This window comes from Lacerta agilis, chromosome 9 (genome assembly GCF_009819535.1).
Source record: "Lacerta agilis isolate rLacAgi1 chromosome 9, rLacAgi1.pri, whole genome shotgun sequence".
NCBI classification, from domain to species: Eukaryota; Metazoa; Chordata; class Lepidosauria; order Squamata; family Lacertidae; genus Lacerta; species Lacerta agilis.
In genome coordinates this window covers 44,373,331-44,389,204 of record NC_046320.1, presented here as the reverse complement: position 1 = coordinate 44,389,204, position 15,874 = coordinate 44,373,331, and the positions used below count along the sequence as shown (strand labels likewise).

The 15,874-nt window shown below is 40.2% G+C and overlaps 1 protein-coding gene across 1 annotated transcript in view; it reads left to right on the top strand.

The window, feature by feature from the left end:
- The first annotated feature begins 788 nt into the window (after positions 1-788).
- Positions 789-15,874, top strand: part of HSPA4L (heat shock protein family A (Hsp70) member 4 like) — a 35,516-nt gene continuing 20,430 nt past the window's right edge. Inside the window, exons 1-6 of the mRNA XM_033159678.1 lie at positions 789-1,038; positions 7,847-7,904; positions 8,025-8,165; positions 8,962-9,084; positions 11,957-12,056; positions 13,027-13,160. Coding sequence (XP_033015569.1) covers positions 932-1,038; positions 7,847-7,904; positions 8,025-8,165; positions 8,962-9,084; positions 11,957-12,056; positions 13,027-13,160 — 663 coding nt within the window. The 5' untranslated portion in view covers positions 789-931. The remainder of the gene's footprint in view (positions 1,039-7,846; positions 7,905-8,024; positions 8,166-8,961; positions 9,085-11,956; positions 12,057-13,026; positions 13,161-15,874) is intronic.

Below are 15,874 nucleotides of genomic sequence, written 5' to 3'. Positions count from 1 at the left end.
CTTTTTTTAAAAAAACAACTCAATCCTAACTATGCCCATGTTCCCTGAAGTTAACTGTTTTCACTAGAAACCTCATCCGTGCCACTCCATAAATGTTTCTGTGTGTAGGCCAAAGGCTTCACACCATAATGTATACTTTGCATAGCAACTGCCACCTTCGTCACCCGACTAACAACCATGTTTTCCCAAGATGCAAAATTTAATTATTACTATTGTGTAAGTAATATATATTTTGGACAATAGGAACACTTAACATCTGTTTGCTTATGCAATACGATTGAGTTGTAGTGTTTCTCTTATTTCCCCCCATTACTATTATTTGATCATCAGGCGCCTGGGAGCCCCGTTTTAATAATTAACCAATCTCTCTCTGTGGATTTTCAATTCGTTGCTTAATTTATTTCTGCATAACAATATATAGGGCTGCTGGGCCGGTCTCTGTCACGTCAGGCCACCCCCAGAAATACTTTTCCCCAGGTCACATGTTCCTGCCGCGCGACCAAAACACCTTAGCAGCAGCAGCAGTACTGACATCTGGCCACAAGATGGCGACCGAAGCCATGCCCCCCTCCTCCCGCGCGCGCGCGCTCTCTCCGCTGCTCACCTTTCCCCCTTTCCAGATCTTTCTGGAACTCGGGGAGGCTTGCCGGAGAGCCTGTGCGGAAAGAGCCGATGCCGCAGCCGGAGTTTCGCGGCGTCCCCGCTTGGCGGCCTCTCGAGCGCGTGGACGCGCGTGCGCAGAGGCGAGGAAGTGCCGGTTGGTGGCTGTTGCTCCGCAGTGAGTGAGTGAGAGAGAGAGAGAGCGAGGCGCGCGAGGAACCGCGTCGCAGCAACAGCCGCAGCCGACAGCAGCGCCCGCCCGACAAGGCACCGCCGCCACAGCAGCGGGCAAGGGGGGGAAGGAAGAAAGGGGACCGCACCCGGCGTAGCCATGTCTGTGGTGGGCATCGACCTGGGCTTCCAGAACTGCTACATCGCGGTGGCGAGGAGCGGCGGCATCGAGACCATCGCCAACGAATACAGCGACCGCTGCACCCCGTGAGTAACCGGCCTTCTCGCCGCCGCCGCCGCCAGCCTCCCAACCGTCATTTGGTCGCGGGCGCTTCTTAGGCCCCGCGAAGGAAAGGGCCCCCCCCTCCAACTGCCGCTCCCGGCATGCCCCCCCCCCCGAAATAACTACCGGCTTCTTCACCTTACGCAGCAACTACCGGCCGTCTCCACACCGCATAATGAGCTTCGAATGAGAAACGGCCGGGCGCCGGTGTCTCCTCTCTCTCCTCCAGCCGCCGCCCGCGAGGGCCGGGCGCCTCCATTTTCATTCATGTACCCCTTGCTCTCTTCGCCGCACCCCCGTCCTTTTAATTTCCCCCCTCTCCTCCCCCTCCCAAGGATTGATTGCATTCATCTCGCTTAAATTGGTGACGCTCCGCACCCCCGATTGTCCGCAAGAGAACGGTCTGGGTTTGTTAGCTTTTTTACCTCCCTCCGAAATTAATCATGTCTCCTCCCCCCCCCCTTACTATGATGACAGTATCTCCTTCAGCCTTTAAGGACTTGGATCTCCTTCAGCCTTTAAGGACTTGGAACCCACTTTTAGCCTCAGCCTATAATGGGGGCTGTGGACCCTCTTCCTACTTGCTGTTTTAGAAACGTGCTTATATCTTTCCTTGGAGGGGGGGTGTCTTTTGCCATCTCATCGTTCTTCTGAATTTTACTTCTCTTTGAAAATAATCCCCCTCTCCATTTTTTTAAATGGTAGAAGTATTGGTGTGCAACTCGAGTCTTAGAGCACAACCCCGTGGTTGGAACCCTGTTTTCTGCAGGTTACAGCATCAAATAATCCCGAGGGAATTATTTCGTGCATTACTCAGTGTTCTGTTCTTTTCGCCTGCTCTTCACTATACGACTTAATTAAGACAGAGGGAAAAGAATAAAGCATTTTCCTACATTGTAAATAACCCCAAGGTTTCAATGTTGACACAATCTTTCCAGAAGCTTGAAAGGTGGCTATAATACTTTGCATGAAGAAAATAAAATACTCAGTTTAGGGGTAATTCTGATGGCAGCAATGTGAAATATTTACAGTCCACCCTCTGAATTCACCATATTGGAGTTGTGTGGATAAAAAGGAAAGGCGGGATAGAAGGGATAAAAGTTGACGCAGCTCTTCTTCTCTTTTTACATCCACACCCTTCTGTCTGACCTGTTACTACTTGTTCAGTTGCCTCACCTGGATGTAGGGCATGGAAGGTGATGTCAGTGAAGAGTTGGTGTGCAGTACGTATAATAACAGAGTATGCAAGAGTAGGTGGAGATTCCTCATTCTCTCTTGTTTCCATGGGTTACAGCCAGAAGTGGTAAATGAGCACTATCTCTGTGTAGTTATTCCAGCACAAACTTGGGATTCACATAACAAAAAGCAGGGGATCTGTAATTGCTGGCTTTCTGTCTCTTTGAAAAGCAAGCTTATTGCTAGGAAAGCTTATAACTATTCATTAATCACTTAAATATAGCATAAATGTAGTGAGGATGTGAAAACATGATTATAGGAAAGGTTAGAATATTCATGCAAGAACATTTTTGTTGGATCAGACCAAAAGTTCAGTATTTGAAAGCTCACAGCCAGGTCATAAAGATTTCTTTTCAGCTTTTGCTTCTTTGAGATACTGCCTCTGAAACAGATGGGATGGGATTGGAATAATGGGAAAGCAAAAGTAATAAGGGGTGGACAAGAGTAAAAGCAGTAATACTAGCAAAAAGTGCTAAATTATGGTTTAGCAATTACTGGGGAGAGCCTTGGCTGGCAGGCCCTGGGTTTATGAACTCCAAACCCTTCTCTCTTCTCCTTCACAGCTGTTGTTGAAGCATACTAGGACCTTAAAGCATTGTTTGCTCCTGAATTGTTTTTTAAAAAATTAAAATTTAAATGGATCAGTTTGTTTTAAAATGCCAGTCAATTCCAGTCTCTTGGTGGTGTCTTTGGAGAAGTAGGGAGCATGTGAGCCAAAGGTTTGCTCAGGCTTGTTTTCATAGTGCTAAACTATGGTTTAGCATTGCATCTACACTTAGACTTCATTGCTATTGAGGATAAAAGCTAAAGGTTAAGGAATAGCTTTACTTTTTAATAAGTGTATTACATGGCTACTAGAAAGGTTTCGCAGAAAATTTACCATAAATTTTTAATTACAAGAAATAATGTACCAGTATGTGGACAAATGCTGAAGAGTCCCTCTCTTCTCTCCCTCTCCCCATCAAATACTTTTCTGTGAACCGCCCTGAGACCTCTGGGTATTGGGCGGTATATAAATTCAATAAATAATAATAATACTGAGGTAGCTTAGTTATCAGATGAAAAACATAAGAACCTGCTGGATCAGGCCTGTGACAAGTTATTCCAGCATCTGGTTCTTGCAGTGATTCCCAGCAACTGGTATTCAGAGGTATACTGCTTCAGGCAGTGAAAGTAGAATAGCCATCATGGCTAGCAGCCATTGATAGCCATATCTTCCATGAATGTCTGATTATCTTTTAAAGCCATCCATGGTGGTGGTCATCACTACTTCTTGGAGGAGCACATTCCATACTTTAGTTATGAGTTCTGTGAATAATTTATTCTTCTCGTAAAGGTAAAGGGACCCCTGACCATTAGGTCCAGTTGCGGACGACTCAGGGGTTGCGGCACTCATCTCACTTTATTGACCAAGGGAGCCGGCGTACGACTTCTGGGTCATGTGGCCAGCATGACTAAGCCGCTTCTGGCGAACCAGAGCAGCGCATGGAAACGCCGTTTACCTTCCCACCGGAGCGGTACCTATTAATCCACTTGCACTTTGACGTGCTTTCGAACTGCTAGGTTGGCAGGAGCAGGGACCGAGCAACGGGAGCTCACCCCATCACGGGGATTCAAACCGCCGACCTTCTGATCTACAAGCCCTAGGCTCTGTGGTTTAACCCACAGCGCCACCCATGTCTTCTCTTAGTCTTAGTCTGTCTTAAATCCTTCAATATTCACATACATTGGATTACCCATCATTTCTGATGTTAATGAAAGAGGGAGAAAAACCTTTCTTTCTCCACTTCCTCCACACCATGCATAATTTTATAAACTTATATCATGTCTCCTCTTAGCTTTTCTCTAAACTAAAAGCCCCAAATATTGTAATATTTCCTCACTGGGAAGTTGCTATATTCCCTTGATCAATTTGGCTGCCCTTTTCTGACCCTTTTCCATTTCCACAGTAGCTTTGGTGGTCATCAAGCTACCACCCTAAGGGTCAGTTGCTGCCATTTCAGACCCCGTGAATACACATGTGAAATTCATTTATTTTTGCCCCAGTGCATCAATTGTGTACATTGACCTGCATTTGCTGTTTTACTGCCCATTAATTCAGTTTAGAGAGATTCTTTTGCAGCTCTTCTTAGTTCTTTTTTGTTTTAATCTCCCTTAACAATTTAGTCAGCAAACCTGATTACCACATTACTGTACTTGAACTCTAAATAATTATGAACAAGTTAAAAAACACAAGTCTCAATACAGATTTCTGGGGAATGACACTTTCTACATTCCTTCATTGGCAGAGCTGTCCATTTATTCCCATTCTTTGCTTCCTGTTTCTTAACCAATACCCACTATTCAAACTTTTGTATGTAAAGGACTTGCTAGATGCAGCTATTCAAGGCTTTTGGAATTCTAGCCAAGGGGAGCACCAAAATAAGTTTTATTTTCATGTGCATTGCAATGGCTTGCTGGAAGAAGTCCTTCAGTTCTCAATTTTGACATTTGAAACAAAAATCCAAGGCGTTTTTTGTTTGTAGACACTCATTATCCAATCCAAATATTTTATTGTACTAGCCATTGGTCATGACAAATCTGAATCAAAAATAAATACAAGCAAAAGGGATGTCGCACCACAAATAATGGTCTTTATTTAGATCTCTGCGTCTCCCTTACAGTTCACTGCTATATTGTCCAGAGTCTTCTTTCTTATCTTTTTGGCCGCCAAAGCAAAAAGGGCAACATCATGAGTCACTGAGGCATTTATTTGTAGACACTCTTTGTGACCATGAGGAAAGAAATACCGGTAAGCTGTGCCTGTTTTGCTTCAGGTAGTTAATATTTTAGTAGATAAACTTCTCATGCAGACATTTTTTTTTAGACTAGCGTGTTTAAAATGAGGGTTCCCACCTTTGGTTGTAGGGCTGTTGCCTGCGTCTTTGTCTTTGTTTTCTTTGTTTTGGGGGTGTTGTAACTTTTTTGGGGGGAAGGGGGGATTTCTGAGTATCATCTTTTTTCTGTAAAATTGGTATTTGTGGTGTTTGTGACAGATTCTAGATGCGCCCCCAGGACCAAAATGTGTGGGGATTGCTGGTTTAGACACTAGGTAATGATGAAAACCATAATCTGATCTGCATTATGCCAAAATCTGTATGCAGTCATTTATCACTAAAATAATCTAATCTGCACAGGAGGGGGGGAACTACCTTTGATCTTCTGCAAAGGTATATAAATTCACCTTCTTTGTTGTGCATGTATTGCTGTTAGCTAGCAGGATTTAAGTTGTGCTTGACCAGCAAGTATAACAGCAAAAAATTATTCTAGGGTATCTACTGGTATATTATAGATGGGGAAACTCAAATTACTGTGGTAAATCCTCTGCTGTATCCCCCTCACAAATACTGTACACATACTAAAACAGAGTACAGGAGGCATCTGTTGGAAGCATTAAAGGAACAGATCTCTCATGCTATGAAGTTTCCAAGCTCTCTTAAATAGCTCTTGTAAAATCATAATTTAAATTTAACAGTGTAAGTACCATGGTGGGAAGCTCATGATCTGGGTTGCCTTAGTAGAATGGAAGAACCCAGTTCCTGGAGATAAAATTTAGACAATCTCTGCTTATATCCTAAGAATCCTAGTCCAGTAAATTGATAATACAAAATGAGCTTCCATAACCTTGGGAAGCATGCCTGATCAAAAGATAATTGAAGTGGGGTATTCCTAAGCTAACTCAAAATGCCATGTTTTCTATTTCAAGCCTTTTGCAGTTCATTGAGGTCAGAGTAGCCCAATTTTTTTAAAATTTGTATTAGACCTGATGGTGTAGTCTAGCTCCTAGTGAACATACTGTACAGTTATCAGTATACTGCATCTGGACCTTAGGTTTCCTAAAATTTAGCACTTTGGCCTTTTCATAGTTATACAAACATTCAAGGAGCTACTCTAAAGAAGAAAGTCCCAAATGATGTATCAGATCTTTTTAGTATAAGGCCGTTTTTGCATGTTTAGGTTTTATAGCTTCATTCTTGTTGTGACACTTGGAATTACAGAAGTAAGATGCTGTTTGCAATTGGCTGTCTTGAAGCTGCATTGGAAGGCTTGGTAGTGCTGAAAACTGGGATTGCTCTTCACAAGGAAGTAACCCTGTAAAAATCTGCTCCTAAAATTCCCTATCATTCGAGGATTTGAAAATTGTGAAAGAGGATGATTACTTGCACAAATAATTAGTGCATATAAAATGAAGTTGCTGTTGATTGATACAATGCACCCCATGTTGCAGTACATCCAGTGAACCAAAAAAAAAAAACTGTAATAAACAAGATATTTGTAACTTCCCAGTCATTTGAATGCTTTGGGAAGAAGGGTGGGAGAGAAATTTAGTAAATGAAAATAATAAATAATGATTTCAGGCTCTCACGTGCACCAACTTTAAAAGTGGTCAAGCGTTTTTAAAACCCCTATTATGAATCTTACAATGGTCATACATGTAGGATAAGAATAATGGCTTCTGCTCTTTAGGCTGATAAGGAGCTGTAAATCAACTAGGCATGAGTTGATTAGGAAGTGCTTAAAAGGCAGTATTGGGGGATATATATCTGAGACTATAATTATGCTTAGTAATGGGCAGCAAGAAAATAATAACACTGTGGAAAATAATATGTACAAGTTTTTTATTTATTTTAAAAAAATTAATTCATGCCATGCAATATGCAAGCAAAATGTACTGTGAGCAAAGACTGCCTCTAATTTCCTATCCCACATTGCTGAAAAATTACTGCCTGCAATTAAAACAAGAATTAGCTTTCGGTGGCACACCAGGGGGGTATCCATGTTCTTGCCTATGAAGTGCAACTGTGCCTCTTTGAAAAAATGGAAGGATGTGCATCACTCCATGTGAAAAAATGAAAAAAGGCTAAGCCTGGCATTAATCAATCTTGGGCATATACTTACTTTTCTGACTGAAGAAAGTCAATATACAACAGAACTGAGGCTGTTCCATATGATATCACATGGAGGCAGTCATTAACTAACATTATACTATCAGGCAAATGTGTACTTTAAACTAACAGTATTACCCAGTTCCTTTGTTTGTGACATCCCCAAAGGAGCTGTGTTTTTGTTAGAAAAAGTTGTAAATGTGACAATCTTACTAGAATTCATTACATAGAATTCTCCATATGTTAGCTCACCAATTTCTGAGATACATTCTTGAGATTAAGACCACCTGTCCTTTTAAGGATGGATGAATAAAGCAAGTTGGCCTGAATTTGAATACATGTGGAGAGGTGTCAAGATGATAGTTCAAGGTTCTGCTTTGCAAATTATGCTAATGGTTGAGTTTTTGAGATGCAGGTGTGAGTTCAGTCTGTTTGTGTGATTACTATTTGTTCTAGTACCACAGTGGTTTACTTGCTTGGTTTTGCTACTAAGATAGCTAATGACACAACTTTAATTGTGTGTGATGGAAAGAAAATCTGCTTGTTTCAGAAATAAGTCTCCCAAAACCACCAACTGCCTGTTTATTCTTTTCTGGACTCATTTGAAAATTGAATATATTTTATATTTCAGAGCTTGTATATCACTAGGAGCTAAAGCCCGGACTATTGGAAATGCAGCAAAGAGCCAGGTAAACGTTAAATTATTAGTGCTTTAGTGAAAGCTGTTGTCATTCCAAGCAGCAGCTCTTGATTCTCATGAGAATTTATAAACATTGGAAATTAGTAATGGCAATGTTATACTTCAACAGATTATCACAAATATTAAGAATACATTGCATGGATTCAAAAAACTGCATGGGAGAGCATTTGATGATCCTTTTATAAAAGCTGAAAGAGCCAAACTGCCCTATGAGCTTCAGAAGTTGCCTAATGGGAGTGTTGGAGTAAAGGTGAGTGTTCCAGCCAGTCTTGCAATATCTGCATTTAAACTGTTAATATTTGTGGTGCTTTGTGCATCCTATCAAATGATCCCTTCATTTTGACTTGCCAGATTGTTTAATGCCAAAACAGGGCAGTGTTGATGATTTGATGAGACAGATCTGAATATTTGTAGAAGGTATAACAGAGATACTGAATCTGCTCACATAAACCTGTCTGTGCATCTTTAGAGGGACTCCTCAAATGGGAGATGAGACAGATGGCAACTGGAAGAGGGCCTTTCTGATTGTTGTGTGCCACCTGTGGAATGTTTCCCTAAGGAACCTTTCCTAATGCCTACTTTAAGATCCTTTTGGCAGCAAAGAAAGACTATTTTTCCCCTTTTCCCTCTTTCATATCATTATTCTAAAGTAATCTTATCTGTGGGGTTTTTTTTTTCTTTTGTTTTATTTATTTAAAATGTTCAGTGTGTGTGTGTGTGTGTTTGTGTGTGTGTGTGTGTAAACACTAAGTGTATATATATGCAACATTGTAAGTTGTACATTTAGTCTTATCTGCCTAATGAATGTACCTTCATGACATGTTAGTTGCATGCATGATTTACCTTTAGGTATGCATACAAAATATCTTGAGTGGATATCTGATACATCCATAGGGCATTTTATATTATAGTTCAGAGGGCTATTAAATGTTATGGCAATATTTTGGAAGGCTGCATGAAACATTTATTGGAAACCCATTGTGATAAAATGTAACACTTCTGGGGCACTGTGTGCTTTAATGGATACTGTTTTCCTTTTGTTGCAGGTACGATACTTGGATGAGGAGAGACCCTTTGCAATTGAACAGGTTACAGGCATGCTCTTGGTTAAGCTTAAAGACACGTCAGAAAGTGCACTTAAGAAACCTGTAGCAGATTGTGTAATTTCAGTAAGTTGGCATTTTATGACTTTAATATGCTTAACATCAATTGTGTGGTATTCTGTTGGGAATATCAAAATGAAACCTGTTGCTTAAAAGGAAACATAAATATGCTAAGATGGTTATGCTTTGCAGAATATTTACCATAATTTCTTTGAGTTTTTCCAGCTGATAACACTTATAGAAATGTGAGCAACAGAAGTCCTTTCATTTACTGTTGTACTCAATGCTGTAAAATCTTTTCAAAGACAGGCTTCAGGTAAAGTTGAAGGTTGACCTACTTAGTTTTACTGTGTTCTCTATGAATAAGGATAAAGGGAGAAACTAGCTCAGTGGTAAGTCACATGCTGCAATCTTGGAAACCTTTGGCAGCCTGAGTAGCTAATACTTAGCTCAGTAGACAGACAGGTCTGGTTCACACAAAATGATAAGCCGTGGTTTGGTTAACCAGTGTGATTTATTTGAATATGTGAGCCCAGCCCAGCAGACACAACTATGTTTTCTTTTCTGTCAACAAACCATACTGTGAAGCCATAGGGTTTTTTTCTCTTGGTTTTAGAACCATGGCTTGTTTTAACAATGATGAACCGAGCAGCCTTGCTTAAACATTGGGGTTTTTTTAACCATTCCACTCCAGGTGCTCTCTGATAATAGGGCTCAAGGCAAGAACAGCTAGAAACTAGTCAAGCTTTGGAGAAACAAACTGTTGCTTGTTTGCTCATCTGCAAAATGATTCCTGACTTGTTGAATACCATATTTTTCGCTCCATAAGATGCACTTTTTCCCTCCTAAAAAGTAAGGGGAAATATCTGTGCGTCTTATGGGGTGAATGGTGGTCCCTGGAGCTGAATTGCTCAGGGGCCAAAAGAGGATCATGCTTTTTATTTTACAAAGAGAAAAGGGGGTGTTGAAAGGACCCCGCTCAGCAGCTGATCAGCAAGAGATAACAGTCCTGGCTCCCTTTCAGCCCCGCCCTCCTTTGTTGAATGTGCTGCAGAGGGAGGTGTTTGTTTCCCCAGCTACATGTGGCTGGCTGATTAGATTATCTGTCTGGAAACTGTAGAAAAGGCTCCCTTTCCTTTAGAAGCTGCAGAAATGTGAGTTGAACCCCATAAAAACAGAGCTTTTCCTCTTTGCTTTTTCCCATTTGCAAAAGGAGCTTTGCAAAAAAAAAAAGCTGCAAAACTTTTAGCTGATCCTCAAAAAAACCAGGGCTTTTCCCTTTGCAAAAAAGCTGCAAAACTTTTAGCTGATCATAAAAAAACACGGCTTTTCCCTTTGCAAAAAAAAGCTGTAAAACTTTTAGCTGATCCTCAAAAAAACAGGGCTTTTAGAGGAGGAAAACCAGAAAAAAAATCCTTGTTTCCTCCTCTAAAAACGAGGCACGCCCTATGGTCCAGTGCGCCCTATGGAGGAACAAATACGGTAAATTGTGGCTTAGCATTATGTGTAAATGAAGCCAATATCTGACATGGTGTAAGGCTGCTTTCTCTTTTCAATGGGAAAGGAGTCCAGGTTCAGGGAGTCAAGTTAACCAGCCTCTGACATAGAAGAAGCATAGAAAGTGCATGGACAAGAAGTAGTTTTAGTGTGACAGATTGATAGAAGCTGTACTTTTTTGTTTAGTAAATTGGTAACTGCTAGAATGAAGTATTTCATGTAGCTTTGGATAAAAAGTAAGAAATCTTAATGCAACCAGGAACCAAGCTTTTAGAATCAGACTGGAAGCATGCATTTTGGTATGTGTACATGATATTACCTTCCATAATATATCACTTCTGCAAATACCACTACTGTATTAGATTACAAGACTCTCGTCACTTTGTGTTATATTTGACTAGATTATTACTTGGGTAGAAAGAATGTAAAGGAATGTATAGGCTAACATTAAAGGCTTGATTTTTTTAATTTTTAATTTTATTTTTTTTATCAAATGAGCCTCACCAACTGGGAAAACAACCAACAACACTCCTGTAGATGTTCTCAGTGATCAAGCTGGGATGTAAGGGTTCAGGCAGTCCCTGAGCTACTCTGGACCTAATTTGTAAATTAATACAATAACCTTGAACTTCCCTTGGTAGTAAATTTTATTTTGAATCTAGATTCAGTTTGAACAGAAATATTAAAGAAACAAACTTGATCCCTTTAATAAATTTCCATGCATAGTCATAAAATAACACCAGGATGAGCACTGTCAAAAAGACTTCTATCCAGCACTTTGCTGCCATTATTCTCTTCTCTTGTCACTCATTCTGTGACTCTCTTTCCTAAGTCCTTACTTTTTCTGCCCATTCCATGTCCCTTCTATCAAAGCCCTTGTCCCTCCCTCTATATTTCTCCATATCCTGATGCACCTCTGACTGTGTTCTTTACTCTTTAATCTCCATCACCCTCTGTGGTCCAAAGGACTCTTCCTTCCTCAGCTCTTTATACCTTGAACTGCTTCCCAAACACTTCAGTTTAGCTACCTTGAAATTCAAAACCCATATTTCATTAGGCTTTTGGCACACACCAAATGTCCCTATACCTTAAACCTGAGTATATGCAACTGAAATAAATGGATATTCTTTTCCTATTTACACCTATTGTCTTGTCCTTCTTTTGCCTCCCTTGTGCTGGACTATGGATAAGTTTTTCAGGATAAGCACCAGTCTTCCTGTACTTACTAATGCTGAAAACCTAAAAACTGTAGTGATTTCAGCATTTCTACTTAATCAGAATGTGAATTGAACTATTAAAGTACTATGTGTTAATAGACATATGCTTAAATAGAGTATTTTTTAGTTTTACGGTGCAATAAGATGTTTGGAATATGCCTTGTGTGAAATTCATTAGCAAAAAAGGAATGCAGTGAAGCTAATAAAACATTTTTTTTCAACAGATCCCAAGTTTCTTTACTGATGCTGAAAGAAGGTCAGTAATGGCAGCCGCGCAAGTAGCAGGTTTAAACTGCCTGAGGTTAATGAATGAAACTACAGCAGGTAAACTTGTGGCTTTATTACTATATAGCATGCAGCTTAGTTTAGAATCAAATTTACATTGAGTGTCAAGATGTAAACCAGAGCAATTGCTGAAATGATGCACTATATCATGACCCCCTAGGGCAGCCTGTTTACAAGTAAACTACTCTATAGTAGAGGTGGGAGATTAAGGCAATGTATATACAAATCCATCATAGTTTTTAATCTTACTCTGAGATGTCTCATTTAACTCCTTACACGTTTTTAATCAAAACATTTTGAAGACGAGTGTTTACAATGTCACTTCTTCATGATGGCTTTTAATTTGGCAGTATCCAAAATGCCACTTAAATACTTACATGTACTTTTGTATAGATCTTGATACACAATACTTTCTAAGTTGTTACAGTTACCATTATAAAGCTATTGATGACACATTCAGTCTGTTTTAATAATAATAGCTTGACAAAATTCCTGATCATGTGTGGATTCTGGCTTCATTGGTCACCTAGCCTTTTGATTCTAGCAGGACATTGGAATATAGGAGCATACACTGAATTGTTTGCTCTTTCTGTCTTTGCATGTTTTAAATCAAGTGCAAAACACCATAATTGGATAATTCAGACACTGATTGTATTTAGATATAAAATGGTTTGGATCTTATCCAATGCTGCTGTTCTGTTAGCACAACAGATACCTGCTTGAACAATGAAGCTTTCCCCTCTGTCCAAAGGTTTGGTGGACCCTCTGGAGAAGATTTTGAGAGTATGCTGGGAACAGGAAACAGAACTCCACACAAATAACATTGAATACAGCCCCTATTTCTGTTAGAGAATAGATTATTGTAATGCAAGTGAAGCAGACTTCTTTGAATGAAGAGCCTGAAGATATATAATGCCTTTTTAGTTTTTTCATAATTCTATAATGTATTTCATAATAGTATTCTAATGCTACTTAAGTTTCACAGAATTTATTCTTTACTATCTTGCAGTTGCACTGGCCTATGGAATTTATAAACAGGATCTACCAACCCCAGAGGAGAGACCAAGGAATGTGGTTTTTGTTGATATGGGACACTCTGCATACCAAATTTCTGTTTGTGCTTTTAACAAAGGAAAATTAAAGGTAAAATATTGAATTGGCATGTGATTCAGAAAAGTAAAGAAGCATAGGAAATTATCACAGTTACCAGTAATTCATATGCTGTAATTTGCTGCTGCAAATCAGTGTCTGGTACTGTGACTATTCCTTTACATCAGGCAATCCTTTCTGAAATGCATATAAAGAAATATGATTTTGCCTACTACTTCATCCTAACCTAGATTTTTGTTCTTGTGGCATGACAATAGCAAAAACTTTTTGTCTGAAGGAGGCTGTATAACATTTTTTCCAAAATCTTGTCCTTAGTACCAGTGCATCAGGATATAAACCATATACCCATCCTCGTATTACTTTGTGGCAGTCAAAACATGTCCATCCCCTCTTATTCAGTTGCAAATGTTGGTTTTGTATCCTATCATACCACATTGGCAGGGGCAGGGAGAGAAAGCTATCCATGCCATAAACTTTGCCAACACTTGCTCAGACTCTGAACACTGCTGACATGTGACTCCCAACAGATTACCAACATAGGAAAGCAACCCTAGATTAAAATACTTTTACCACCCTGCTTTAGAGGGTTGGTATCTAACTTGAATGCATTTCACTCTTTATGTAGCTGAATAAGTTGTCCCTAGCTGTAAGGCCAAAAGCAGTTTGAAATGTCAATATATTGGGCAAAATCCAGCATAATGCAAGTCAACTTTCACTTATGTGACAGGACTTCTCTCCTGTTCCCTCACACTCTCCTTAAATTTTAGGGATGCACAGGGGACTACAGGGACATGGAAAAGGTGAAGTCCCATTGCACAAACCATAAGTCCATTCCATAACCACACAGAGACACCATTTATCTCTTATTACTGCAGCTTTTTAGCAGAGGATGGTGAAGACTAAATCTTAAAGCCACAAAGAGATTCATACATGTTTGATCCAACTTCCGCGAAGGCAGCAGAAGCTGAAATATCAGCTATCTGTTTCTTTATCCATGGATACAAACTGTTTTGTTTAAGAGATTTAGAAGCAAATCGTAGCTTTAATCTCTGCCATCTTTGCAAAACAGTTAACATTTTTTGGACCGCTACTAAAATATGTTTATAGTAAGCATTGTATTAAACTTAGTGCATGCTACTAACTTCCTGGGAGGCATAAACTAAACGTTTTTGGCACCTCCTAAAATATTTATTCAACTGGGTCTTTGCTGGTCATTGAGCCCAAGCCTTTGAGAATTGTCTGGCTACTGTGGTTCTTGCTGTTTTTACTGTATGTATTAGGAGGGGGGGCTTCCGGGGCAGCAAGATGGCGAACAGCACCTAGTCAGCGTGAGCTCTCTGTTTTTATCTTTTAAAGACTGTTTTAATGAGCATAGAAGCTGGATAAAATTTAGGCACTCCATAGCACTTTTTAGCATTTTTAGTTTACTAATTAGGGGATTCCTTTCGTTATTGTGGGAGATATCTACTGACCTTGAAGCTTTGAGGCGATTGTGTGAAGAGAGAGATGACTCAGCAACCGCGCAGCCCTGCTGATAAGAGGAGAGGAACTGGGAAACGTACTAGAGAATCAGAGGATATAGAGGATATAGAGGAATTGTTGTGCCTGCCTCTTGCCAAGCAAACGAAAATTAGTGAATTTTTCCCTGGGAAAACAAAGGATATTTTTAATATCCCAGTCTCAAACACCTTCTCCCCGCTAGCAGAGATGACTGACGAGGATGTTATGCTGAAAGAATCCCCTGATAAATTGCTCACTAACCCCTCAAGCAACAACACCACTAAATCAAAAAGGTCTAAAAAGGATACAATCTCTGGTATCCAACCGAAAGACTGCATTAGAGAAGGAGAAAGCTGCCTCTCTGATATATTATTTGAACATTCGACTACTTTAGACCTAGTTGCCAAAACAGTGGACTATATCTTTAAATTCATAAGAGACATCCGAGGATCCCTAGAGAAGATTATTACACTTGTATCCTTAAAAGGTAAAGACAGTCCTCCAGATGCCTTACCTGAGGATAGGACTATACAAATGCCCAGAGCACCTGATTTACCTCACATAATTTCTCAGGCCGCCTGCAAACATGAGAATGAACAAATCAAGGAAGAACAACTGTCTATATCTTCTCATAACCTTTTTCTGCAAGCTACTAAAGTCTGCCTAACTGTTTGCCCCTTCAGAGGCCAGGTGATTAACTGGTACTCCAAGAACGATGCAAGGAGGCATCTAGCCGGACTTTTGGGGGTAAATCCTCGCTCCATTGATCTGAAATATATTGATCACATAAGCAGCAGGTCTCATACGCAGAGAGTCCTGCTCTCCTTTGAATCCAAAAAGTTCCCTGCATTTATTATGTCTTTAAGAAGCACTTTAATTAACTTCGGAATCTTTGCTACAAGAGTTTTTACTAATACTAAGATTTGCCCTCTTTTACCTAATTGCTTGCTCAAAAAGAAAGTAGTCAAGCCTGAGGGCCCTCCAACTACCACAATTTCAACTTCTTTGGCCACAGATCTAATCAGCTGGACTGATGCCCCCCTTCCCCCACTGACAAAGGCCACCCATCTGGAGAACTCCATAGAACATGAACTACTTTTATCTTTCTCCCACCTGCCAAAACCTGAACGAGCAGAGATAACAGACAGATTGGATGAGTTACTACTCTGTCTCCGTAACTCAGAGGATTATGCTCATATAAATAAGACGAACTCCTCCCCTAATCTTGACCAGCCTACACAAGCCCA